Raw genomic sequence first — 26365 nt, forward strand, 5'->3', positions numbered from 1 at the left:
AAAAAAATGTCTAAAAACACTCGTGGGTGTGTGGGTGGGTGTGGGTGATAATGGAAAAAAGGCTGAGAAACACTATTGTAGAGCAATAGGGAATAGGCTGCTGCTCCTAAATTGCATTATATCCACTCTTCACTGACAGTTTCCTTCCTGTCTTCCTTTAGTCTTTCCATTTCTAGACTAAATAGCAAAGCACTGCACAGCCCACCCTCTAAATGCATGTACATCTGTGCACACACGTGTATGTATATGCATTCGTGTACTTGCTACACATGTATACCCCCACTATGCACTACATACAGTGTTCATACTCACTACCCTAACATAAGACGAGTCTCGTAAGAAACAAAGCATGTGCAGTTTGTCATACTGCTCAGAAATCCGAAACCATTTGTCTTTTATTTGTCATGTTGTAGATTTTCTGGTCTGACTCTGGAGAGCTGGTCTGTATTGCCACCGAGGAGTCATTTTTTATCCTTAAGTATCTGTCGGAAAAAGTCCTGGCTGCGCAGGAAACACATGAAGGAGTTACAGAAGATGGCATTGAAGATGCCTTTGAGGTGACCGCATCGGCACAACTTTACCTTTGGTTTTAAATGATTTATATTCGTATAACAGAACTTCACTGATTTTAACATTCTATTAAGTTAGGTTTGGGAAAAGTAAACATTTAAGGAAGTCCTGTGAAATGTGAAGATTGAAGCCTTGGCTCAAAGATCAGAGTTTGAAAATATGTTTAAAAGATATCTGTACTTTGATTTTAGGAAATCTTCAGATGACTTTCATACCTTTCAGTAAGGAAATTAGAAGGTGTTTTGGTCTTTTTTTTTTTTTTTTTAATTTTTTTAATGTCTTTATTTTGAGAGAGAGAGAGAGAGAGACACACACACACACACACACACACACACACACAGAGTGAGTGGGGGGGGGGGCAGAAAGAGAGGGAGACAGAATCCGAAGCAGGCTCCAGGCTCTGAGCTGTCAGCACAGAGCCCAACGTGGGGCTTGAACCCACGGACTCTGAGGTCATGACCTAGGCCAAAGTCAGATGCTTAACTGACTGAGCCACCCAGGCGCCCCAGAAGATGTTTTGGTCTTAAGACATTTTACCCAGTGATTTAAATGAGCTCTAAAATGGTAAAGATAAATAGCCCATCATGGAGATGGTCATGGAAGATTTTATGAAATACTTCCCATTCCAGTTCCATGTGTGTGAGAAGTTTAGATCAACACTTTTTAGATCACAGCACTCCTTGATGCAGCAGTGAGATTTTACATTATAAATATTCATCCAGGAAATCTGTTTTTAAATGAAAAAAGAAGATAGAAATTCCAAGCAAGTATTTTCTTTCTTGAAGTAGGATTTTACTTTGCATTTCTTATTCTACCTTATCATCCCCAATCATAGACAGGATTTCTAATGCTGAATAAGGTAATAATAGACTATTTTCTCTTTGCAGGTTCTTGGTGAGATTCAGGAAATTGTGAAAACAGGGCTGTGGGTAGGAGACTGCTTCATTTACACGAGTTCTGTGAACAGATTAAATTATTATGTTGGAGGAGAAATAGTCACCATTGCCCACCTGGATAGGTAACTCAGTATTTCTTTGCTTTTGTCTCAAGCACTGATTTTCAGTGTTAGAGTTTTAGTAGATTGATGCAATTTTGATCAACAACAGCCAATCAAAGTGGAAAGATTTTGAGCAAGACGTAGCGTGTGCGTGCATGTGTGTATGTATGTTTACCTACTAATTTGGGCCTACTCCTAAATCAGTGTCTGTCTCCGTTACAGGACCATGTATCTCCTGGGCTATATCCCTAAAGATAACAGGCTTTATCTGGGGGATAAAGAACTGAACATCGTGAGCTACTCTCTCTTGGTTTCAGTGCTGGAGTACCAGACCGCCGTCATGAGAAGGGACTTTAGCATGGCCGACAAAGTCCTTCCTACCATTCCAAAAGAGCAGAGGACCAGAGTTGCACACTTCCTGGAAAAGCAGGTAAAAGGATTTTGTTTTGTCTTTTTGCTTGTATCCTTTTGTGGGGTTTTTGTTTTTTTTAAACCAGTAATTTAAAAGAATGTTAATATGGATTTGAAAACAGTATTTCTTTTTCGCCACTGATCTCCTTATGGCAGTGGAATTTCCCCTGTACACTCAGTCTCTCAGTATCTTCTTGTCCTTTCTAAATGCCCTTAGCACCTTCTTCAATTGTTGGAAATGATGATCGGTTTTCTTCTGTAGACTTATTTTCCATTCTATCAGTATTTTCATTTCTGTCCTGCATTTTCTCTCTCTATCCTAGCAGGCTTTTCTTTTTCTTTCTTTTTTTTTTTTTATTGTAAGATATACATAACACAATTTATCATTGGTGATATTTTTTTTCTGGAGTGTTTTTAAATCAAAGTTGTATGTACACAAAGTATAAAGTTCTACAAGGCTCAAGGAAAAAAAGCAGCACTTCCTTCCCTCTAGTGTATCTACTTCCTAAAGGAAGTGTAAGTTTAATTCTTTTGGTTGATTCCCTTGGGATTTACTTCCATGTCTCTGGATAACATATTGCTGTTATTCAGCCTCAGGCATTTCTTGTGACTGACCACTCTAGAACATCAGGGTTTACCTTTCTCTCTCCTTGTACGTCTACGACACACATGCCACTTTTCTGTCCTCCCACTATGGTTAGATGGTTTTGATTAGATCCGTTTTGGTGTTTACATTTTTAGGGCTATGTAAATACTGCTCAGAGCTGAGCCAAATAGGATAGTGTAGCTTTCCCTTCCTGCAATTATTTGTTTTCCCTGGAGTTAATTGCCTTTTCCCCCCTTTGCTTATTTTTCTGTGTACTTACGGTTAATTCTCCCTAGATTCTGATGGTTCTGCAGATTTCCTCGACATCTCCTATCATCATAGATACCCCCTCACCATCAGATTGGGCCTTCCCTTTGTCTGAGTTGGATTCATTCTTTCCCATATCCCCTATCTTCTTTCCTGGTTTACTCCTTTATTTTGCTGTAGTGCACCCTTCTGAGAGAAGGGTTATTAATAGGAAGTAAAGTTTTTTGTAGTGTTGATTATCTGAACTGCCATTGTTCTCTTCTAATACATATTTGGCTATTTAACTAGATACAGAATTGTGGGTTGGAGGTAATTTTCTCTCAAAATTTTGAAGGCATTTGTTCCATTGCCCTCTAGCTTCTAGTTATTGTTGAAGTGTTACTGGTTTGTATTAATGGACTTGGTACCTGATCTTTTTTCTCTGGAAGCTTTCGGGACCTTGTCCCTGTTCTGAAATGTTATGATGGTGGGCTTTGGTAGAACATACTGTTCTAGCTGACACATAGCTCGCAGGGAGTTGACATTTTAGTGTTACCCATTGGGCTGGTTAGTTCACAGCCCAAGGGGTAAGATTGGGCTTAAATCACCATCATTCTGGGTGCAAAGAAGAAAACAGGTTGGTGTCTCAATATCTGGTATTTCATTTAGTCTCAATCTCTATTCTCATAATTTCCTATTTTCCTATTGAAAAATGTGTAAGGTATCACTCAGACTGGAGACCCTCTAGTGTACTCTTCTCAAGGAATAAAGTTGCTGTTTTCTGTTTGTCTAGAGGTTGGGGGAGGTGAGGAGTGGGAACCTAGGGTATCTGTTTCTTACCTGCTTGTTACATAGACTTTAAGTTAAGTAGTTTTATTTTAGCATTGCCTTCCATGAAATGCCACTGGGGATGCTGATGTGTGAATGAAGTTGTTTCTATGCTGACCTCACTCCTGATTTAGATTCGTTTTCTCTAGTGTTTTAACTGTTTAAATTCTTCCACCAGTTTTCTAGCTTCCAAAATTTTGTTAACAGAGGTCTCCTCTTTCTGTGTCCTTAGGAATTTATGCCTTGGAGGCACCTGGGTCACTTAGTCAGTTTTTGGTTCAGGTCATGCTGGGATTGAGCCCCATGTAGGGCTCTGCACTGACAGCACTGAGCCTGCTTTGGATTCTCTCTGACCCTCCCCAGTCTCTCTATATAAATATTTTTAAAAATATTTCTTCCCTAAAAAAGTCCCTTTAAGTGTCATTTCAATGGGCATTTGGGGAAAAACAAAAGTATATTTAGTCCACTTAATTTCGTCTGCTTTGTCTATATCTGATGAGTTCCATAGGTCTTAAATACTCTGTTCTTGGATTTTTATTTACACCAGTGCTAGGAAAGAAAAGGAGTATGCAGATTATTCAGAATGCTTTGTTTACGTTGTACTCTAGGATGAGTGAGAGATGGGACAGCTTGGATGGTCTGGGAAGGTAAACGTTTTAAACACAGTGATACAGCCATCCTGAAGATCCAGACAACTTGGAAGGCTGCCCAGTTCCTCTGTCTTGACCACCCTGTAACTGAGCTTTCTCCCTTATTCCAGTGAAGTCTCCTGAAGTCGGAGCTTGGTCTAACACACTGCATCCCTAGAGCTGAACCTGCCACATATATGGTGCAGCCTACCGTCAGTACTCTTAGAGAAGAAGCTAATTACAATAGTTGGTTTAAAAGCCTGTTTTGATGACTCAGTGGAAAATGGAAGACAGTTTTAGATTTCCTGCCCTCTGAAATGCTGGCTGATAAATAAAATGGACATAAAGACCAATAGTAAAGTAAAATACCCGATTGGCATTAAGGACCTGGAAGCAAAATATTTGCCAAATGACCTACAGATTAGGAAAAACTGAAAGGAAGCTTTTACATTTGACTTGCTTTTTCTTTGAGGGACTGGACTAGATGATCTCTAAGCCCAGCTTAGTAAGTAGATGATGAACATCTAGGTCTACACCACTGTGCCTTAGTTTTTTTGAAATGGTTCTTGTTCAGTCAACTTTCCAAAATTCTGTTCTTGACAGTTGTTTACTTGAGTTTACTACTAGCATCAGTCAGCTTTCACTGCTTAGATTTCAGTGCCCCAATACTATTTTCTATCTGCTGGGTTGGTTCTTACCAATTAATTTAATGACTTCTTAATTTTTCTGTCTCCTCATTAATGAGCATTCTGTTACTTTTGTTTAGGCCGTGGGGTTTCTCTGTCAGCAGGGTATCTTGGTTCAAGAGGGAGATGGATGAATCATGATTTGCTGTGTGTGTGCTCACTGTCAATCTACACATACAGACTGCCCACACGTTGTTACCTATATTCTCTGTTTAGGGCTTCAAGCAGCAGGCTCTGACAGTATCCACAGATCCTGAGCATCGCTTTGAACTTGCTCTTCAGCTTGGAGAACTAAAAATTGCATACCAGTTAGCAGTAGAAGCAGAGGTATGTACTACTAAGTCATGATTTTTCATAACAAATGCAAAGGTTAGTAGGTACTTACATGTGTTTAGAGTAAGTTCTCTTTATTAAAGTTTTCCAAAATGCAAATTAGTGACACTATTTGGTGACATTATTGCCTCTCTTTGATCTTTTAAAAAATGCATTTTGTTGGTCTTTACATAAATTAATTACATAAATTATATTGGAGATACTCCTAGCATTCTGATTTAAGAAGTATTTTGGGGGCACCTGGGTGGCTTAGTTGAGCATCTGACTTCAGCTCAGATCATGATCCTGTGGTTCATGAGTTCGAGCCCCATGTCAGGTTGCCCCCACCCCTTCTCTTCCCCACTTGTGCTCTTTCAAAAAAAAAAAAATGTTTTCATAGCTTATATGAGGTCTGTTTTGCAAGATTTGTAAGATATTAGATATTATAGTCTGGGAACTCTGTGAGTGCACACAAAGCACTAATTTGCCAGTATCCCAAACTAGTAAGAAAGTTGTTGGTTTTGAAGAAAGATTTTAATATATTGGCACAATTTTAATATATTGGCACAATTTAATGAACTGTTATATATTGAGGCCCCCCCCACCATGGTTGAAGTGTAGTACTTATTGGTAAATTCATTTCAGATGTTTTACATAAATTTCAGCTATGTTAAGATCTAAATGTGTAGCATTTTGATTTCTGAGAAGCTACAAATGACAGATACTGTTAAATATTTAAGGGTATATGAAAATTCTATTCTTTCAAAAAATGATATTAAATCATTAAAATAATTACAATCTAATTACCTTAAAACTCCAATTAGATAGTATTTCTGTTTTAGTTTTACTGGGTAATTACAAAATAAAAATAACTTGAGTTGATTATTCATGCATCATTAAAATTGATTTGTGTGTGAATTAATTTTGTATATGCGAATAATTTCCATTTTCTCATTACACATTTTGTCACTGCATTCTTATTGATTGATAGAACTAACTTAAGCACAGCTCAGTATATGTGTAAAATATCTCCCATTATCAGCACAGTAGTACTCAGGTTAACAGAAGAATATTGATGTTGCAAACTCAAATATTTATTTCCATAGACGTGTTAACTTGGAAACTCCTTCTTACAGTCCGAGCAGAAGTGGAAACAACTTGCCGAACTTGCCATTAGTAAATGTCAATTTGGCCTCGCCCAGGAGTGCCTGCACCACGCACAGGATTATGGGGGTCTGTTGCTCTTGGCCACTGCCTCTGGAAATGCTAGTATGGTGAACAAACTAGCAGAGGGAGCGGAGAGAGATGGCAAGAATAATGTGGCGTTCATGAGCTACTTTTTACAGGGCAAGTAAGTATTAACTCAAGGTCTATAAGGTGGGCATAGAAATTTAAATCACTGATTTTTGCACTCACTGACTTAGAGGATAGTTGAGGGAGGAGCCAACCCTGGCCGGTAGGGGCGGTCAGAGGACCATCCTACGGTGGTGGCATTCGGCTTCAGCAAGGGATGCTCTTACCAATTTGGTTGAAATGTTTGAGCAAAAGGAGCTGTTCAGGGAGGCTTGGACTGAGAGAAATGTGAAACCCATTTCTCAAAAGCCCTGCCTCTCCCTGGCTGAGCCATTTTATTTTCCCATGCAGGAGGCTGTTGTGATGCTCCCATAGTACCCAAGAGGCAGGTAATTTTACCCAAATTGGGTACTTCTGACTTGTCCATGGCAGGAATAAAGGTGGTTAAGGAAGCCAGTTACTTCTAGATTTGAGTTCAACTGTAAAGCATAAAAATGTCATACACTTCTATAAGTCTGTCAGTGCAAACCAGATCATCTCAACATTAGCTGACCATATTATGAAAAAATACTAAGTATTCATTAACCTTATCCTGCATACTACTTAAACCTCATGCTTTATTATAAAAACTTTGTGCACCCCAATGTGTATTTATTTGTAATACATGTGTTGGAATAGGTCCATAATTCGGAAACCCAAAAATAACCTGACAATAGTTTTTTTACAACTTACTTGATGGCAAAACCTGACCTGAACTCTGAAGTGCTCTTATTATTAGTTGCTTTTATGCCACTTGTTTTTGTCACATTTAGTATTCATGTATTCCTGCAAAATATTAATGTTTATGACTTATTTGATGCTGAGGATGTTAGGTATTAGGCACTGTGTGCACATTGTTTAGAAGCTGCCTTAGCTCGTTGTGAAAAGCCCCCTTAGGTTCTCCTTAGGAGACTGAAGATGGTCACCAACCTGTCCTACCCCTCACACTCTTGGAGTCCCTTGATTATGTAACACTGGTGATCACAAGTTAATGGCTCAGTGACAGAAATGAAGTGGAAGTTGGGGAGGGAATGCTGACTTTGCAACAACTACATCTACACTTCTTTATTTATCCAGGGTAATTAGTGCCTGTCCTTTTTAATCTTTAGGCTTGATGCTTGCTTGGAACTCCTGATTAGAACTGGCCGACTGCCAGAAGCTGCCTTCCTGGCCCGGACTTACTTACCTAGTCAGGTTTCAAGGTACAGACTTAATTTTAGGAACAAATGTTTCACATAAAAACTAGAGCAAACTTAACTCAGTTTCCCTTTGGTTTCATGATACCTACAACAGGGTGGTAAAACTCTGGAGAGAAAACCTTTCAAAAGTCAATCAGAAAGCAGCAGAATCCCTTGCTGATCCAACAGAGTATGAAAACCTTTTTCCTGGATTAAAAGAAGCTTTTGTTGTGGAGGAATGGGTGAAGGAAACACATGCTGATTTGTGGCCGGCCAAGCAGTACCCACTTGTCACGGTGAGTTGCCAGGGAACCAGGCCTCATTTATAATTTACATACATTATTGGTGGATTGAGAGCTAATATCTGGGATTTAGGCCAAATTCATAGATGAATTAGGATTTCAGACTATTTCATTTCATCACTGCTTTCTTCTGATAGCCCAATGAAGAAAGAAATGTTATGGAAGAGGCAAAAGGCTTTCAGCCCTCAAGATCTGCAGCTCAGCAGGTCAGTAGAATATCTTAATCAGATAATCTGGTTAAGATTTGTTCATTTTAAGTACCATCTCCCTAATCCTGAACAAATTCCTTCATCTTTATAGTCTCTCCATTTGGGCTTTCAGGAACGTGATGGGAAACCTGCTTCTCCTACTCCAGTTATTGTGACCGCCCACACAGCCAACAAAGAAGAAAAGGTACAGACCTTAATACCCAAACTTTACACAGGAATCCCAGGCTCACCCCTTCCTCCCCATGAATGGCTGCAGGATGTGCAGGCTTCTGCATTTCAGTGACATAATCACTTTCAGAGCAGGGGCCTCTTAACTGTCTCTGATTCCTGATCCAAAAAGTACCAATAACTCTTTTCTTCACAGAGTTTACTTGAACTGGAAGTAGATCTGGATAATTTGGAATTAGAAGATATTGACACAACAGACATCAACCTGGATGAAGATATTTTGGATGACTGAGTGTAAGGTTTCCCATGAACCTGGCTACACGGATCATTATTAAAGGACAGGTGTTGACTGCCACCCTGACCACAGTACTTTGGACTCTGAGAAACTCCTTCGATTTTTATATGGAAAGGCTGTGGCCCACTAGGAGCAGTGCTTGCTGAAGCTAAATCACTGCTTCCTGTTACGTAAAACAGATGTGGGCATGGATTTTTTTTCATACTGTCACTAGATCGTATCTCATAAAATCTTTTGAATTAATGAAAATGCTTGAAAGTTTCCTTTCTAAATAGTTTTAGAACGCTGAACCAGAACTACACCTCCCCTAGGGATTGGCCCACATTCCCTTTACCCTTCTTGATTTCATCCCCATGCCCCAAGTTTTTAATGCTTGGATTATTATGTCCTGATTTTTGTCCAGTAGCTACCTGCTTCTAGAATCAGGATCTGAAACCCAGAGACCTCATTAAGCTGGGCTCTGTTTGAACTACCAATTTGGTAATACAGAAAGACAGAAGTATCTTTTTGTTGTTTGATACTGCACCATCCACTCTGATGAGAGAGATTCATAACCAGGCATACACTTCAGTTATCCCCTTGTGGCCTAGGAAAATGAGTGGAGTAACAAGGTTTCCTTTGTATTTATGTCAGAGGCACTGTTAAAAAAACAATTGTATTAGGAACCCCCATCAGTAGCTTTCATTTTGACATTTTTAAACATTCAGCTCAACATTAACAGAGAAAGCTAGTTATATTTAGTAAAATGAAATTTATTTTAAAAAATTCAGGAAGCTGCAGAATGGCTAACGAATGCTTCTTGATAAGCTTGTAGTGTTAATTCTATATATGCTCCCCTCTGTGCTTCTGTTTTTGCAAAGACCTGTTTAAATTAAAAAAAAAGAAACTTTTAAGCAATAGAACATTGTACTAAAGTTTTGCATTTCTGCATTAGCAAACTCCCAGTTTAAAAAGTCTTCCTAGTTTCACAATTTTTTTCCTGATTATAAATAAACATTCTATAAGAAATAATATCCAACACAGTTCAAGCCATATTAACTCCAAATACCATAAGAATCCTAATATGATTGCCATCTCTCTTAGCTTGTTTTCAGGGGGAAAAAAAAACCCCTGACATTGTACCTCCTGCTAGATCAAAATGAAAATCAACAAATCACTACTGTATTTTCCCCAAAGGCATTTTGCTTCATCTGATCAATCACAGAAAACCAGATCTACTTCTCAGAGGGGGTCATCACTGGTCACTTTTGTCCCTAGAACTGGTTTGCGGTGTGCATAAAATAATATTATGATTCACTGTGAATCCAATTCTCTCCCAATGTCTATTCTGAGCACTAGAAGAGATGAAAATTACAGTGACAGAGAAATCTGTATAAGGCCATGGTTGGGAAGTGCTAATGCAGCTAAGATTTAGTAATATACAAGCACCACCCTCTCCCCCTCTGGACAGGACCATGACCGCCTTGAAGGATGGGGAGGTACACATGTGCTACTGGCTACTCCACCGTGCCCTGCCGGTCACGTGGTCACCTCAGAGACCAAGGGGGCTGCTGCCCTACTACCTGAACGACGTGGGACTCAAGCTTGCCGCCCCCCACTCCCATCCCATCTGTTTCTATTATCGAGGCTGAAGAACTAGGAGACTATCACTGTTTCAAGATCACAAATATTTAGTTGCCATTAAATATGACCCACTTCAGAATTCTTCCCAACTCAGCACCACACAACAGCCAGGTGAAAAAAGTCCCTTTACCTTAATTAAATGCACTCCCTCAGCAGCCTGCACCTTGGCCTCCTGAGCTGAGGGGCCATCTGGATGCAGCATGTGGTACAGCTGGACCAAGCTGGCGGCATCATCCAGTCTAGAGTGAAAGGATTTACTGCTGTCAGTGGGTTTTCTTCATTTGCTTCCCAGTCCTATAAAAATGTGTGCCAACTTAAAACTAAATTACAATTCAAACTTTTCTCGGGCCAGAATTTTTTTTAAGCCTTTAGGTTTTATATTTTCAAAGGCATTTTCAGAAAGTGGGCCAATTTAGGTTTCATTTCCACTCTGAAGTAGGCAGGGCGGGAATCAGAATATATTCACTTTCATAAATGGGGCACTGCCTATACTAAGTGTGACTGTATTCTCTTTGGAAACAGCATTACTTCTCATAGAAACAGCATTCTTAATGGTAGGTGGCTGCCAGGCCAGCCCACTTCACCAGCAGCTGCTAAGGTCATCCTACTCAGAGGGCAGGGGTGTTCCCTTCATCCCACATAAGCCTGAGGCTGGTGGTCAGGGGATGCTCAAAGCCCTTGCCTTTAAGTTCATTAGCAGTGACATCTCCTAACAAATTTTCATTAAGACTCTGAATTAATGGAAAAATGCATTTACAAGAGGCCACCTGTCTATTTACAGGAATCCATTAGTTAAAAATTAGCATCTTAGCGAGGCAAATCTGAAATTATGCTCCTGAGTCAGAAGGAACATCAGGTTCTACTTTAGCAATCTAGAATTCAGTCTTCTCGTTTGCACTTAACCTTTTTAGAAGCCTATCAACAACTTCCATCAGTATAAAAACCTCTGTAGCCTTCCCCAAACCAGTCACTGTCTTCTCACATGGTCAATACTTGCCCACCATGTGTCACCCTAAAGCTGAGGAGTAACCACCTTCCTAAGATGCTTCTGCTTTTGAGGTTATGCTGTGTACACTTAGTGGGTTACTGGCTTCCCGCTGGGGTGGAGGGATAATAAAGACACCTAATTCAGTATTTCTCCTAGCCATCTCATTAATTTTCCCTGCTATACATCTGAGCTGGGGGACAGAGTGGAGTGACCGTGGGAGTAAAGATTTTCTCAAGCCGTGGTGACCTTAGAGAGATTCTCTAGGCATATCCCAAGGCCCCTCCACTCAAGGCCATCCTCTAGGAGAAATGAGAAACCAGAGCTGTTAGTATAGTAAAACTTTCCAGGGAAAAAAATTCAAACACGTTCATTACAAATGTATTGCCTGTTATAATCTAACAAAATCCAATAAACATGGCAATAAAATTCCCCAAATAATAAAAAAGATTCCCTTTAGAACTTTGGCATGTGGTCCTGTAAAGGGCTTAAGTGAGTTTCTATATTTAGATACATGTTTAGGGTTTTATTACATTCATGTTAACGTATAATGCCTGCATCTTACTACACAAGTCAGCTTAACTCCCAGCCCATATTTGAAAATAAGAGCAAATAAGTTCCCATGTTCAAACAGATTTTAAAAATCTCAACCACAAGCCATCAGTGGGACTTGAGTCTGCAGTAATTGTGAGCCGAATCCCAGTTCTGCCTTACGTTCTTTTCAGTGAGGACGTGCACCCTCTACTGTCCAGTGTGGGATTTGCACTGTCCCAGTCAGAAACCCCACAGGAATGGTTTTACTTTCTGCGGAGCAGGAAAGATTAAGTACTCAAAACACACCCCCACCCAGTATACAAGTAAAGTGCTTCAAATGTAAAGCTTACATATGGTAATGAATATTACTATAATATATATTAGTACACTTTAATAATGAACTTTAGTGTTCAGTTACATTAATTTTTTACAAAAATGTTATATATCTTTATAATAAAATTTCAGAATGATTCCACCTTAAAAATTCACTCACAGGAGATGTCACTGCCAACCGGCCCCCTGCTTATGTGGGATGAAGGTAATTTCTGTCCTCTGGATTACACTACACTTGCTAGTGAAGTGGACTGGCCCAAAGTCACCGACCATTAGGAATGCCGCTTCTATGAGAAATGGTGCTCTGGTTCCAAATATGGGCTGTATTTCTTAGAGAATGCCTGTGGAACCTTCTAGTTCCAAATGCCTTAGGACCTTAATGTGAGGGACTTAAAAGAGATTACATGGAGGATACGAGTCAGTCAAGGAGTTTTCATAGAGTTGACCTTACTACAGCCATGCTTGTTTCTTTTCCTTGTCATCTTGGCATTTCTAATCCAACTGATACTAAAAACAATGTTCAGTTTCATCACAAGCAATAAAGTACAGTATTGTTTCAGCTAGAATCTGGGAGCACACCAGTTAAAATACATCCATGTTAAAATACAAGAGACATTCCTTGTTTCATGCAACTTTGGGGAAAAAACCAATTTTTTTCAACTTAAAAATACTGCAAAAGGGGTATCAAAAGCAACAGTATTTTCATAAATTAAATGACTTTTACTGAAAAGCCCCAGTCCCACCAGAAAATAAGCATTTACGAGAGCTTATGTCTTTACATTTCCTATTTAATTGCTTGAGTGTCTGGAAAGTTCACTGATCCCCATGAACATTGGTGAGGCCCCAGGATAACTCAGAATCCAAGGTATATAATACAGATCCACTACCATGTACTCTTTCAAAGAATCTAGCCATGTTTAAACAACACAAAAGCAGTCGATTAAGCATCTGCCTTCAGCTCAGGTCATGATCTCACAATCCCTGAGTTCGAGCCCCACATGGGGCTCTGTGCTGACAGCTTGGAGCCTGGAGCCTGCTTTGGATTCTTTGTTTCCCTCTCTCCCTCTGCCCCTCCCCAGCTCATGCTCGGTCTCTCTCTCTCTCTCTCAAAAATAAACATTAAAAAAAAATAATAAAAAAAGCCAAGAATTGAGAAAACTGAGTTGTGCTAGAAGCACACGCCCATAAGTAAATGAGGTAAATGAAAGGTATTTACTACTGGACAATACACTGTCATCAATGGGGAAAATAGTTTAAATACAGATTTATGGTAATAGTTGTAACAATTTCTTTTACTTACGAAGATTGTACTTACAAATCTCTCTGAATCTGGTCAATCAGTAAACCATCAATCTTTTTCTTATTTATGAAATACCAAGTCATTCCACCGAAGTGTCTTGTTGAACGTAAAAGGTCATACTTTCCATGTTTATCTATATCTTCATAAGTCTGATGATGAATCTATCCACATAAAATGTAATTTTTCAGAAATAGGAAAATAAAAAGTGAGCACTACTGGATGCACATTTACGAACATGAGTGTTGCCCAAAAAAGTATCCGTAAACCAGGTCTACTGATACCTGCTTCTACTATCATTAACAACAGCTATGGTTTAGACTGACCCTCCACTGTAGAAGTGTGTGGTCGCCTGGAACAAGTCTGCCACACATTTTACAGTCAGATCAATTACTTTTCAGCAGCCAAGGACTGGTTATGAAGCACCTATTACATATACGGAGACCACTAGAAATAATGGACCACCATTATCTTGGTCACTAGGGGAAAAGAAAAAAAAAATCAAGAATATTTTTTCACTCCTCCCTTTTTCTCCTATCCTGTCAACTGCTCCATTCCGTCTTATTAACTAATGTTCCTTCAGTTCTTCCAGACTGATCTTACAAACTGAGGACTATGATAAATAGGGCATTTCTGTGTTCAAAAGGCTTTCAAAGGCCTACTGACTGAAGTCTAGATTCCTGAGTCTAGTATCTGAGGTCATATACGGCCCCATTTACGTTTCTAGCTTCATCTTGAACACCTCCCATACTTATACATTGTATGTACAAGCAAACCAGATGACTGGCCATTTGCAAGCACTGTTTCCTGTTTTTCACACTATTCCCGCCTCCCCACCCCCTGAAACACCTCTTCTCACTCAACTTCACAATGTTCCCTGCCCTTTTAGAACCCTGTTTAAGACCCTTATGAAGCCTTTGCTAGCACCTAACATCTTAAACCCAAGGTGATGATTACCCGCACACTTATCTAGCACCCTTCCCCAGTCAGTTCTGCACTGCAAGCGTTGACAGAGCACACCCTGCTTAGTTCATGTCGTCACGGGTATCATCCCCAATACTCTTACACACAGAAGGCACTACATGATTGCTTACTGAATTAAAAGATACACATGACATTTTGGCAAATTTTAGTAACTGACTCTGTTCCTATATGACAAAACGAAAAAGGACTAGGCTTTGCCATCAAGTTTGGGTCCTAAATCTACCCCCTACTAGCTGTGCAACTTCTTGGAAGCTACTTAACTCTTCAAACTTAAATTTCTCTTATCCGTAAGGGCTCCTGTAAGGATAAAGTATCTGGTAGACTTCAGGTATTCCACAGATGTTCAGGTATTTCTCTTCCCCGTGTAAAAATCTTATTCATAGCCACACTTAAGCCCATACTTTAGAAACTATAAAATATACTCACTTTGATATATTCAGCAGAATCTGGCTCAAACTGGGCAACACAGAGATTGAGGACATCAGCATGCCGGTCCTGGCTGTACATGGTCTAAAACCACACAGCACAGTTGGAGTTAGATGAGCTACACATGAAGGTTCAACACCTGTCCTGATGCCATGACAGATGTGCTCATCCACATCTGTTCCCAGTAAGAGGTAGGCGGAGATAATGCGGGCTCCGTAACTCACACCTAGATTCAAATCCCAGCTATGCCAATTGCAAGACAAGTAACAGTGGTGGAGTCATCATCAGAAACATGTATCTGTCAGGAGTGCTGATTCGAAGGGGCACATGCACCCCAATGTCTATTGCAACACAATCAACAATAGCCAAATTATGGAAGAGCCCAAATGTCCATCCACTGATAGATAAAGATGTATATATATATATACAATGGAAATATTACTCAGTGACCAAAAAGAATGAAATCTTGCCATGTGCAACAACGTGGATGGAACTCAAGTGTGTTATGCTAAGTGAAATAAGTCAGAGAAAGACAATGTCATATGATTTCACTCATATGTGGAATTTAACAAACAAAACAGAGGTACATAAGGAAAGGGAAGCAAAAACAGAGAGAGAGAGAGAGAGAGAGACAAACCATAAGAGACCCTTACAGAGAGCAGACTGAGGGTGCTGGAGGGGTGCTGGGTAGGAGGATGGGCTAAATAGGCAAGGGGCATTAAGGAGGGCACTTGTTGGGATGAGCAGTGGGTGTTATAGGCAAGTGATGAATCACTAAATTCTATTCCTGAAACCAATACTACACTGTATGTTAACTTAGAGTAAAAAAAAAAAGTCTCTCTGTGCTTATCAAAGCAGAATGTCCTGCAGCACCAGAGCCAATGTTCAACAAAGAAACCATCACCACAGTCACCTTACCTTAAGATTTTCCTCCTTGAAAATTATTGGTGTCAAAACCCTACGACCTTCTTTTGGGAAATAAACTTGTATCATCCTGTCCCGTTCTTCCCAAGAGGCTTTCCGTAGCGTGCCACTTGGTTCTCTGACAACAATAAAACGTTCCTGAAATAGAAAACATAATCAAGGATGAGTTTGTGAAGACTTTTCTTCAGTTTCAGTGTTCCATAAAGCATCATTATAAGAATAATTTGCAATCAAAATATAAAATGCAACTGGGAGACATAAAATGCAATTGTATATGATTTTAGTGAGAATTTTAAACCTCAAAGACTTGGCAAGATTTGATACTTCCTTCACTAATCACTGCTCTGCCTCTTACAATCAGAAATCTAAAATGAAAGTATTTACTAAGCCAACTATGGTCCTAAAGTGAGCTCAATACATAAAACGGCTCAACCAAAAAAAGCTGGTCAGAGATTCACCTAAATCCATTTCAGAGGAAAGAAGTGCTATGAGACCTTGCGAACTGTTTCATTTCCCCAAAGTCTCACTGAAACAGACGTTACTACTTGGTGATCTACTTCTAAAATCCATGGGATAAAAGGAACAAACCCAAGAATGGGGAGTCTTAATTCCACACCTCTTTCATTCCTCACACTGGTAGGAGACATAAATGTGCCAGAGAAACGGACTGTCCACGTGCCTCTGGCCTCTTCACTCCTCCAACTACCAAACCCCGGGCCATGAGATTGCTTCCCTCCGAATTCCACCCACTGTTTGTGCCACTCAGCTGGGAATTTATCACGTACAAAATTCCGGACACTGCTCAGATAATGTTAGAAAACTGAAGACGGGCAGGAGCTATGGATTATAATTCTTTGCAATACCAAGTGACTTACACAGGACTTTGCACATCAGAGATAATTGATATACATCTGATTAATTTTTAAATTAACCAGATGGTACTGACTCAACTTTTCAGAGATGTTAGAGTCTCTGAATGTATTTTGAGAATAATGTAATCAAAACTTTCATCAAGTACTGCAAACAGAAAAAAATAGCAGATGCCTAGATAACACAATTATTTCTCAAAATGATTATGGTAATTTGAATTCTAAGTTCCCCTCTCCCTTTCAGGTTATAAAATGCTCCCATAAACAGCCTTAAAAGTACTGCAAACATATATTAAAGAACCCCAAAGCAAAAATTTTAATTAAAATGAAACTCTGTGATCCTTGTTCATCAGGTCAGGCATACAGGCAGTTGATGTACAGACATGGACATTGCTCGAATGTCTCCTAACCATAATCACGTATGCTGAAAAGATTAATGTGGTGTGGCCCTTCCCCCAACCCTAGCACTACATAGTACTTTACTGTATTTTGTGGGCTCAGTTGTTTCATTAATTGAAAAGGGTCAAACACAAAAGTGACCTATTTTATAAGTGCCAGAGTGTTCTTTTGAAATTGGCCATCAAGGGAAGAGGAGCTAGAGAAGAGAAACCACACCAGAAGCAGCAGCAGTATCTGAGAATTATCTGCAGAAACCTGTCATTCTTGCTGCAAATTCTGAAGAGTGAATATCCTTTGGGAAGTCTAGGATTTTTGGCACCTCAAGAATTTGCAGGGAAGAAAGCCTCCATATCCTCCAAGTGTTTCAGCTTAGGAAGTCAGTCTAACTTGGGCAGAAAGAATCCCCTTCTGCCACTGCCTTGAAGATTTGTCTATTTGTGGTTTGGAGGTCCTGTCTCAGCACACTTTTCTCTGCAGTCAATCTGGAATACACTGTGTCCATAATCTGTAGGGACATGGTAACATGATGATGCCCTGGGACTGGTCTCATTTCTTCTTCCTTATGCTGGGCTGAATCTTCCAGAAGGGTCTCACTCAGTCATAGGAATTCTGGTTTGGAAGATTCAGAGACAGCTGGGTCACCATGATGCTGACCCTCGTCCCTCAGGCCCAACTCCACATATTTCAAAGATCATTTTACAATTAAACACATACTCACCCGGTGGGGTATGCTATATGATATATCAGTAAACACATATTTGGCGGTTTCTGTTCCTTCCAAAATCTTATCTTCAGCTAACACGTCATTTATTGGTGTGCGTTCTTCCAGAACTGGTGGCATTTTTAATCGTTCTTTAGCTGCCTCAATTGCCTTTCTTGTAGCCTAATGAAATAAAACATTTCTTAAGGAAAACTAAAAGGTTACAGACAAGAAGGATGACCTAACAAAAGCAGATACTGATAAAAATTCCAAAGACTGCAAGAAAAGCTGCAGTTACGATTCAGTGAGTGAAAAGGCCCCTGCGCCCTGGCTTTCGCCTCTGGTGTGGCTGAGAGCACCACGCACAGGCTCAACCGTTCTCAATACAGCAAAGGACGCTCAGACACAGAGCCAGGCCACGAGAGCTGCTTAAAATGAAAGGAAGGATTCCATTTATTGGGTATGTACTATGTACCATACATTGTTCATATACTCTGAAAGTATCTAGCTCCTTTAATACCTTATGAGCTACGTGACACTGTTATTTCATGGAAGAGAAAATAAAATCAAACAAATGTTAAGTAAATTGCTAAGAAGTGGCAGTACTGGGACTTGAACTCTGGCAACTCAACTCCAAATCCCATGCTCTTGACCAATGACCACACTGCTCCATGCCACACTGTTAGCAGTGATTACCTCTGAGAGGGGCCAGGGGGACCTTTTACTCATGTGATATACTATTGGCTATCTGAATGCTTTGCTCTGACTGTAACTTACTTTTAAGTTAGAAAGAGCAAAAATGTTCTCTCACATATTCATCCATCAAAGCATTTTCCAGAAAGCACTCACTATGCATGACTCTAGGAGGACCCTGGTGCCTAGTGTAGGATGCGGTTCAGCAGGATCTCATAATCCCACCAAAGCATTAGCCTCAAAGCAACTCACAGCAGAGGCTTCTGAGGAAGGAAGCTGAAGCAGACAGGACAGAGGAAGGACGCTCAGGCAGGTCTGGGAGCAGGAGGGGCTCTGCTTGGACACCCAGGCCTGATCCACGTGCCCACCCCTCCATCTGCCCAAGTTCAGCCACCCTCTCTGCTCCTCTGTGCCTGCCTGCTCCCATTTCCCTTCTCAGACTGTGCCTGGAACTCCCATCATGAGCGCCTATCGAAGAGCAGCTCTCAGCATCTGAGAGGCCTCTGGAAATCTCGTTTAACCCTTTAAAGAAAAGTATCCTAGCAATACGTCTGCGTTCACGTACCTCTTCCAACTGCGCCTGGGTCATCAGCTTATAGGTCGGTGGCTTCAGTTCTTGTACAGCGGGTTTAAAAACCTTCTGAAGATTCAAGCCTGTCATCTTGGTGAGTATGTTTTGAACTTCTTCATCCATAAATGTAGGTTTCTTGATCTCTGAGCTGCCAGATTCTGTTAAAATGGATTTTAATAAATAAGATGGTAAAAATGACAAGCCAACAAGACCTCAAAACAGAAAAGTTAACAACAGAAATGATGAACAAAATGTCTACCTCAGTATGCATAATGGCAGTGCCTATGAAATCCACTCATTCATTCCTTGATAAAATTTACTGAGCATTTACAATGGAAAGAATACTGCCAAAAAGGAACTCAATCTAGTGGAAAAGCAACATAAAAAACTAATTAATCTGGGGCGCCTGGCTGGTTCAGTCAGTAAGCATGCAACTCTTGATCTCGGAGTTGTGAGTCTGAGCCACACGTTGCATGTGGAGATTACTTAAAAGTAAAATTTTTGAAGTAAGTAATGTAATAATAATAATTACAGGGTTGTCTCCTACACATCAGGCATTACATATATTTTCAGGAATGTTGACAACAACCCACAAAATAGGCAGTGAAATCTCAATTTTATAAATGAGGATACTGGAGCCTCCTTAAAGACAACTAGCTATTAAGTGACAGAGTCCGGACTTAAACCAAAGTTTGTTCTCTAGAGGCTAGATCAGCTCTAGTCTATCCTGGTGGTCCCCAGTGCAAGTGTCACATACATGCTCTTGAAGGGCATGGCAGGGTCAGTGAAGGCTTCCCAGGGGCCTAAACAGGTCAGAGAATAGAGGGAAGGAAATTCCAAGCTAAGGGGCTGCAACTAGAAAACACAGGCTTAGATCACCAGACACGGGATTGAAAAGGCCATGTGGGTGTCGTGGAAGAGGCGTGGACAGGGGAGGAGACCCAGATATCATCTCTGCCTTACCAGTCTGCCTATCCCTTTGCCTAACTTCCCCTAGTCCATCTCCATTGCGGGGGGGGGGGGGGGGGGGGGGGGGAGGAAAAGAGGAAAAAAAGTACCATTCCTTCTCAGCCACCTCTCCCTCTGCTAGTCCTGTAAATGCTGGTGTCCCTAAAAATCCTCTCCCTTCCTATATTGTTGCTGGATGATATCCTAGCAATATAACTTTAATTGCCTCTATATGCTGCTGACTCTAAAATCTGAATCTTCAGCCAAGATCATCCTCCATCCACATACCCCATGGATACCTCACTCGCACTTCAGTACTGCAGAACCCATCAACTTTGTCCTGTCTCAAACTTGCTTTTCCTATTGTTCCCTATCTTAGCAGCATTCATAGGTCATGTGGGCCAGAAATCTTACAGTCATTCCTGACATCTCCTTTAGTCTCCACATCTAGCCAAACAGCAGTGGTAACAGCAATGATAACAAATAACATTTGTTAGTTACTATATGCCAGTACTTACTGAGCTAAGTACCTTACATATTTAGCACATTTAATCCTCACAATCTCAGAAATACCATACTTATCCCCATTTTACAAAAAAAAAAGTGCACTAACACAGAACATACTGCCTGTTATACCTCACAAATCTCTCTTTAATCCTCTATTTCCACTGCCACTACTCTGATCAAGGCCATCGTCATCTCTTGCCTCTGCCTCTTAACCAGTCTCCCTGATTCCATTCTGACACCACTGTAGACCATTCTCCAGTGGTATTACAACCACAGTAATCTCTTTAAAATGTAGTCAAGGGGCGCCTGGGTGGCTCAGTCAGTTAAGTGTCTGGCTCAGGTCATGATCTCATGGTTTGTGGGTTCGAGCCCTGTGTCAGGCTCTGTGCTGACAGCTAGCTCAGAGCCTGGAGTCTGGTTCAGATTCTGTGTCTCCCTCTCTCTCTGACCCTCCCGTGCTCATGCTGTCTCTTTCTGCCTCTCAAAAATAAATAAAAAACATTAAAAAAAAGGTAGTCAAAACAACAGAAAAGATAAACAAAACTAAAAGCTGGTTATCTGAAAAGATAGGAAAATTCACCAACCTTTAGCTAGACTAAGCAAGGAAAAAAGAGAAAGGACCTAAATCAACAAAATTATAAATAAAAAAGGAGACATTACAACTCATACTACAGAAATATAAAGGATCCTAAAAGGGTAATGTGAACAATTACATGGCAAAAAAGTGGGCAACCTAAAGGAAATGGAAAAATTCTTAAAAACATATGCCCTACCAAGACTGAGGAAGATATAGAAAAATCTAAACATACCAATTACTATTAAGGAGAGTCAATCAGCAATAATAAATCTCACAACAAAGAAAAGCCAAATACCAGATGATGAATTTTACCAACCATTCAAGAAGAAATAATACCAATCCTTCTTACACTCCTCCAAAAAACTGAACAGGAGCGAACACTCCCAAAGTATTTTATGAGGCCAGCATTATCCTGATACCAAAGCCAGACTCTACAGCCATACCACCCTGAACACACCCAATCTAGTCTGATATCAAAGCTAGAAAAGGACACTACCAGAAAACAAGCCAATATTCCCGATAACTACAGATATGAAATTTCCCAATGAAATACTTGCAAACCAAATTCAGCAGCACATTAAAAAGACCATTCACCATGGCCAAGTGGAATTTATCTCTGGGATGCAAGGATGGTTTGACATACACAAATCAATGTGATACATCACACTAACAGAATGAGAGAAAAAAATCATATAATCATTTCAACAGATGCAGAAAAAGAATTGATAAAGTTCAATATTGGTTCATGATAAAAGCTCTTAATAAATTAGGGAGGGAAGGAACACACCCCAAACATAATAAAGGTCATATATACCAAACCCACAGCTACCATCCAAGACTGAAAGCCTTTCCTCAAAGTTCAGAAATAAGACAAGGATGTCTCCTCTTCAACATAATGCTGCAAGTCCTAGTCAATCAATTAGGGGAAAGAAAAAGAAAAGGTTATCAGAATTGGAAAAGAATAAATAAAACTGTATCTGATTACAGACAATAGGATTTTGTATGTAGAAAATCCTAAAAACTCCACCAAAAAACAAAACAAAACATTAGATCAGCAAATTCAATAATGTTGCAGGATACAAAATTAACATTTAAAAATCACTAGCATTTCTGTACTAACAGCAAGTTATGTGAACAAGCAAGAAAGCAATCCCATCGAACAACAGTATCAAAAACAATAAAATACTTAGGAATAAATTTAGCCAAGGAGGCGAAAGAGCTCTGTACTGAAAACTAAAAGACAATGATGAAAGAAAGCAAAATGGAGCAATGTGGGGAAGATGGTGGAGTGGCAGGATCCTAAGCTCACCTCACCCAAAGATGCACTGAGGCAACAATTACATGTATGGCAACAAACTCTGAAAATGACCTGAAGGCTGGCAGAACAGATCTCCCACAGCCAGTTGTAGAAATAAAGCACATCAGAAAGGGTAGGAGGGGTGGAAACACAATCAGGAACGAAACCCCTAGCTCAACTAACCAAAAATAAGGACATCACAAGCACAGCGGAGCAAGAAGATCAAGACACCCAGAATGGGGTGCCTGGGTGGCTCAGTCGGTTAAGCCTCCGACTTTGGCTCAGGTCAGATCTCATGTTCATGGGTTCGAGCTCCACATCAGGCTCTGTGCTGACAGTTCAGAGCCTGGAGTGTGCTTCCGGTTCTGTGTCTCCTCCTCTCTCTCTGCCCCTCCCCCTCTCATGCTCGCGCGCTCTCTCTCTCTCTCTCTCTCAAAAATAAATAAAACATTAAAAAAAAATTTTTTTTTAATAAAAAAAAAAAAGACACCCAGAATGGACTCCTCCCAGTCCTGGGGGACCCACACTGGGAAAAGGAGTCCCTATAAGGGCTGGCTTTGAAAATGAGTGGTGATTTTAAACTCTGAGAGAGCCAGAGGTTAAAAAAACTGAGACCCAGCACATTAAATAACTCACCCCAGACACAGCACAAAAGCAGCAGTTGGAAAAGAACCTGGGGCATATGTGAAAAGGATTTACTGACTAATCTGAGGACATGTGCCAGAAAGATAGGAATCTGCAGGAAACTTAACAAAAGTGATGGTGGTGCCATTTTTCTTGCTCTCCCCAAGCCTAGACACCAGACTCTTGAGGGAGTCAGTTCTGACACACTCTTGGTGTACCTTGCTAGCAGCACGTGCCTTGCCTCGATGTTGCCCTGTGGACCTGCCCCACCCAACCCACCTGCCTTCCCCTGAAAAGCAACTCCTGCCACCGGAAGTGGGGGAGAGAGTCCTACACACCAGCCTGCACTCAATTCCCACTAGCCAGGCCTCTTAGCTGCTACATGGGGAACAAACCCTGCGCTCTTCAGTGGGCTCACAGCCATCGCAGCGACCAACTGGAAACAACCAGGCTACCCACCAGCAAGCTGGCGGCAGCTGCAGCCAGGCCTCTCAACAGTACAGACAGCAAATGCTGCCCACCGTGCCCACAGTAAATAAAGCAGGACATTGAGCCCACTGAGCTAAGGGCCAGTCCATGCCCACAGAAACTGTAGCCTTACCACAAAATGAGGACACACACAGCCCACACAGGGGACACGCCTGGAGCATGTGGTTTGGTGACAAGAAGGTTGTGCTACAGGGCACCACAGGACCTCTTCTACACGAGGACACTACTTTAGAAATCAGGAGACATATCTACCCAGTACACAGAAACAGATACAGAGAGTTAAAAAAAAAAAATGAGACTGAAGAATATGTCCACAATGAAACAAGACAAAAATCATAAAAAGGAGCTAAGCAAAATAGAGATAAGGAGGACGCCTAACAAAAAGATCAAAGTAACATTTATAAAGAAACTCAACTAGACTTCAGTGAGAATAGATGAATTCACAACTTCAACAAAAAGAGAAAATATAAAAAATTACCAATGAGAGTTGAAGAATACAATAACTGAAAGGACACATACACTAGAGGGAATCAACAGATTTCAGAATGCAGAAAAATGGATCAGTGATCTGGAAGACAGTATAATGGGAAGCAACCAAGCCAAATAGCAAAAAGAAAATAATAACAAAGAATAAAAATAGATTAAGGAACCTCTGTAACATCATCAAGCACCATAACATAGTACTACATGGATCTCAGAAGAAAAAGAGAGACAAGGGGGTAGAAAATTTATTTAAAGTAATTGCTGAAAATTTCCCTAATCTGGGAAGACATGCAGGTTCAGAAAACACAAAAATCCCCAAACATGACAAATCCAAAAAGGTCCACACCATGACACATAATAAAAATAGCAGAACTTGAGATAAAGAGTGAATATTAAAAGCAGCAAGAGAAAACAATTACATACAAGGGAAATCCCATAATGCTATCACCCAATTTTTCAGCAAATAATCTGAAGGTCAGAAAGGAATGGCAAGACATAGTCAAAGTGCTGAAAGGAAAAAATTTACAACCAAGAATACTCTATCCAGCAAAATGATCTATCATTAGAATTGGAGAGATCAACTCCCCAGCAGCAAGATGGCGGAGAAGTAGGGAGTCTATTACCTCCACCCACCCGCAATTATCAAACTGAGAAGAATTAAAAGCCACAACTTTCTGATCTCCAAGAACGGAGGTGCATGCACAGACTCCTTATTGATAACAGCCTCATGGATGCCTCAGTGAGTGCAAACTGGGACTGGAGACTCTAGGGGAGGGAGCACTGGCCCAAAGTGGAGCCGGCTCGCAGAAAGCACTGAATCCAGAGGCGACACAGAACCGTGCAGGGCCATGCTCAGGACAGCTGTGTAGCGGAGAGCCGAGGGGAAGAGAAGGAGAGGCTGAAATGCTCATAGCGTGATCTCTGGAGAGGGGAGACCTCAGCCCAGGATTGAGCCGCTGGGTGCGGGGAGAGAAATCCATCCCCCTCAGTGGGCTTGTCCTCCCCTGGGCCCAGCAGATAGCTGACTTCAGGCGGAGCCAGGGAAAAACTGGCTCCCCAATCCTCCTACTCAATCCTGGCCAGAAAGCTGCCTGCCTGCCGGAGATCATTTTAACTGTGGTGGCAGCATTAAAGTGCGTGGAATAGGATTTAGAAACCTGGTGGCACTTAGAAAATCGAAACAATTAGACCTGCCTGTGGCACGGGAAGGTTGGACTCAAGAGAGTGGCTGTCAACGCATGGTCTGAGGGAGTCTTGGGAGGCCACCATTCTTTTCCCTGAAACCACTAAGGCGGGGCCTCAGAGAGCAGCCCCTGAGACCTGAACTACCCACGTCAAACCATGGCCATATGCGCTGGAGAGCTGTTGTGTTTTTGCTTATTATTTTTATTACTTTTAATTTTTTTCCATTTCTTATTATTTGTATTTTTAAATTCTTTCCCTTGTTTTCTCTTTTCTATTTTCCTATTTCCTTCTTTTCTCCCTTTCCCCCCTGGAGTCTGGGAAAGACCAACATTTGTCCACTGCTGTGTTTAGATCAACTCTTACCATCCAGATATTTTTTCCTTTATGTCATCCTTATCTCCCCCCTTCAGACTGTCCTTTATCTCTAGATGTCGCTGTCCCCCCCTTCTTTTTTTCCTTTCCTGTTCCTTTTTTTCTGTCCCCTTTTGGTTTGCTTGTTTATTCTGTCAGTGTGTTTGAGAGCTTGTGTTCCCTGTGTGTTTGTCTGTCTGTTTTCCTTTTCAGGGCTACCTCAAGAAACAAGCCAAAGAATACATGGTGGAGAGTCCCAAATCACTGAGCAGGGAAATAAATTAATCAGAGGCATAACAAGAGAAACCGAGAGACACCATTAAAAGAACATCTCCTGAAATGACAGACCCTAGACAAAGAGCTTCCTTTATTTTTTTTCTTTTTCTTTTTAGTATATTGTCAAATTAGTTTCCATATAACACCCAGTGCTTCTCCCCACAAGTGCCCCCCACCATGACCATCACCCCTCCCCCCCCATGGTTCATCTCCAGTATTCAGTAGTCTCTCTTGACCTGTGTCCCTCACTCTCCCGGCTCTCTTTCCCCCTTCCTCACCCCATGGTCCCCTGCCAGGTCTCTGCTGTTAGACCTATGAATGCAAACATATGGTATCTATCCTTCTCTGCCTGACTTATTTCGCTTAGCATGACACCCTCAAGGTCCATCCACTTTCCTACAAATGGCCATATATCATTCTTTCTCATTGCCATGTAGTACTCCATTGTGTATATATACCACATCTTCTTGATCCACTCATCAAGTGATGGACATTTAGGCTCTTTCCGTGATTTGGCTATTGTTGACAGTGCCGCTATGAA

General features: G+C 40.8%; 2 protein-coding genes across 2 annotated transcripts in view; one reads left to right on the forward strand and one right to left on the reverse strand.

The window, feature by feature from the left end:
* Window positions 1-8998, forward strand: part of COPB2 (coatomer protein complex subunit beta 2) — a 28238-nt gene extending 19240 nt beyond the window's left edge. The window contains exons 13-22 of the mRNA XM_029940167.1: window positions 414-557; window positions 1458-1588; window positions 1790-1997; window positions 5170-5280; window positions 6402-6616; window positions 7707-7799; window positions 7891-8071; window positions 8215-8283; window positions 8399-8470; window positions 8651-8998. Coding sequence (XP_029796027.1) covers window positions 414-557; window positions 1458-1588; window positions 1790-1997; window positions 5170-5280; window positions 6402-6616; window positions 7707-7799; window positions 7891-8071; window positions 8215-8283; window positions 8399-8470; window positions 8651-8746 — 1320 coding nt within the window. The 3' untranslated portion in view covers window positions 8747-8998. The remainder of the gene's footprint in view (window positions 1-413; window positions 558-1457; window positions 1589-1789; window positions 1998-5169; window positions 5281-6401; window positions 6617-7706; window positions 7800-7890; window positions 8072-8214; window positions 8284-8398; window positions 8471-8650) is intronic.
* A 482-nt stretch (window positions 8999-9480) lies between these two features.
* Window positions 9481-26365, reverse strand: part of MRPS22 (mitochondrial ribosomal protein S22) — a 27788-nt gene continuing 10903 nt past the window's right edge. Inside the window, exons 2-8 of the mRNA XM_029940168.1 lie at window positions 19082-19245; window positions 17842-18006; window positions 15850-15993; window positions 14932-15015; window positions 13540-13685; window positions 10503-10611; window positions 9481-9611 (exon numbers count right to left, since the gene is read on the reverse strand). Coding sequence (XP_029796028.1) covers window positions 9516-9611; window positions 10503-10611; window positions 13540-13685; window positions 14932-15015; window positions 15850-15993; window positions 17842-18006; window positions 19082-19245 — 908 coding nt within the window. The 3' untranslated portion in view covers window positions 9481-9515. The remainder of the gene's footprint in view (window positions 9612-10502; window positions 10612-13539; window positions 13686-14931; window positions 15016-15849; window positions 15994-17841; window positions 18007-19081; window positions 19246-26365) is intronic.

The sequence above is a fragment of the Suricata suricatta genome, chromosome 5, assembly GCF_006229205.1.
Source record: "Suricata suricatta isolate VVHF042 chromosome 5, meerkat_22Aug2017_6uvM2_HiC, whole genome shotgun sequence".
Lineage (NCBI taxonomy): Eukaryota > Metazoa > Chordata > Mammalia > Carnivora > Herpestidae > Suricata > Suricata suricatta.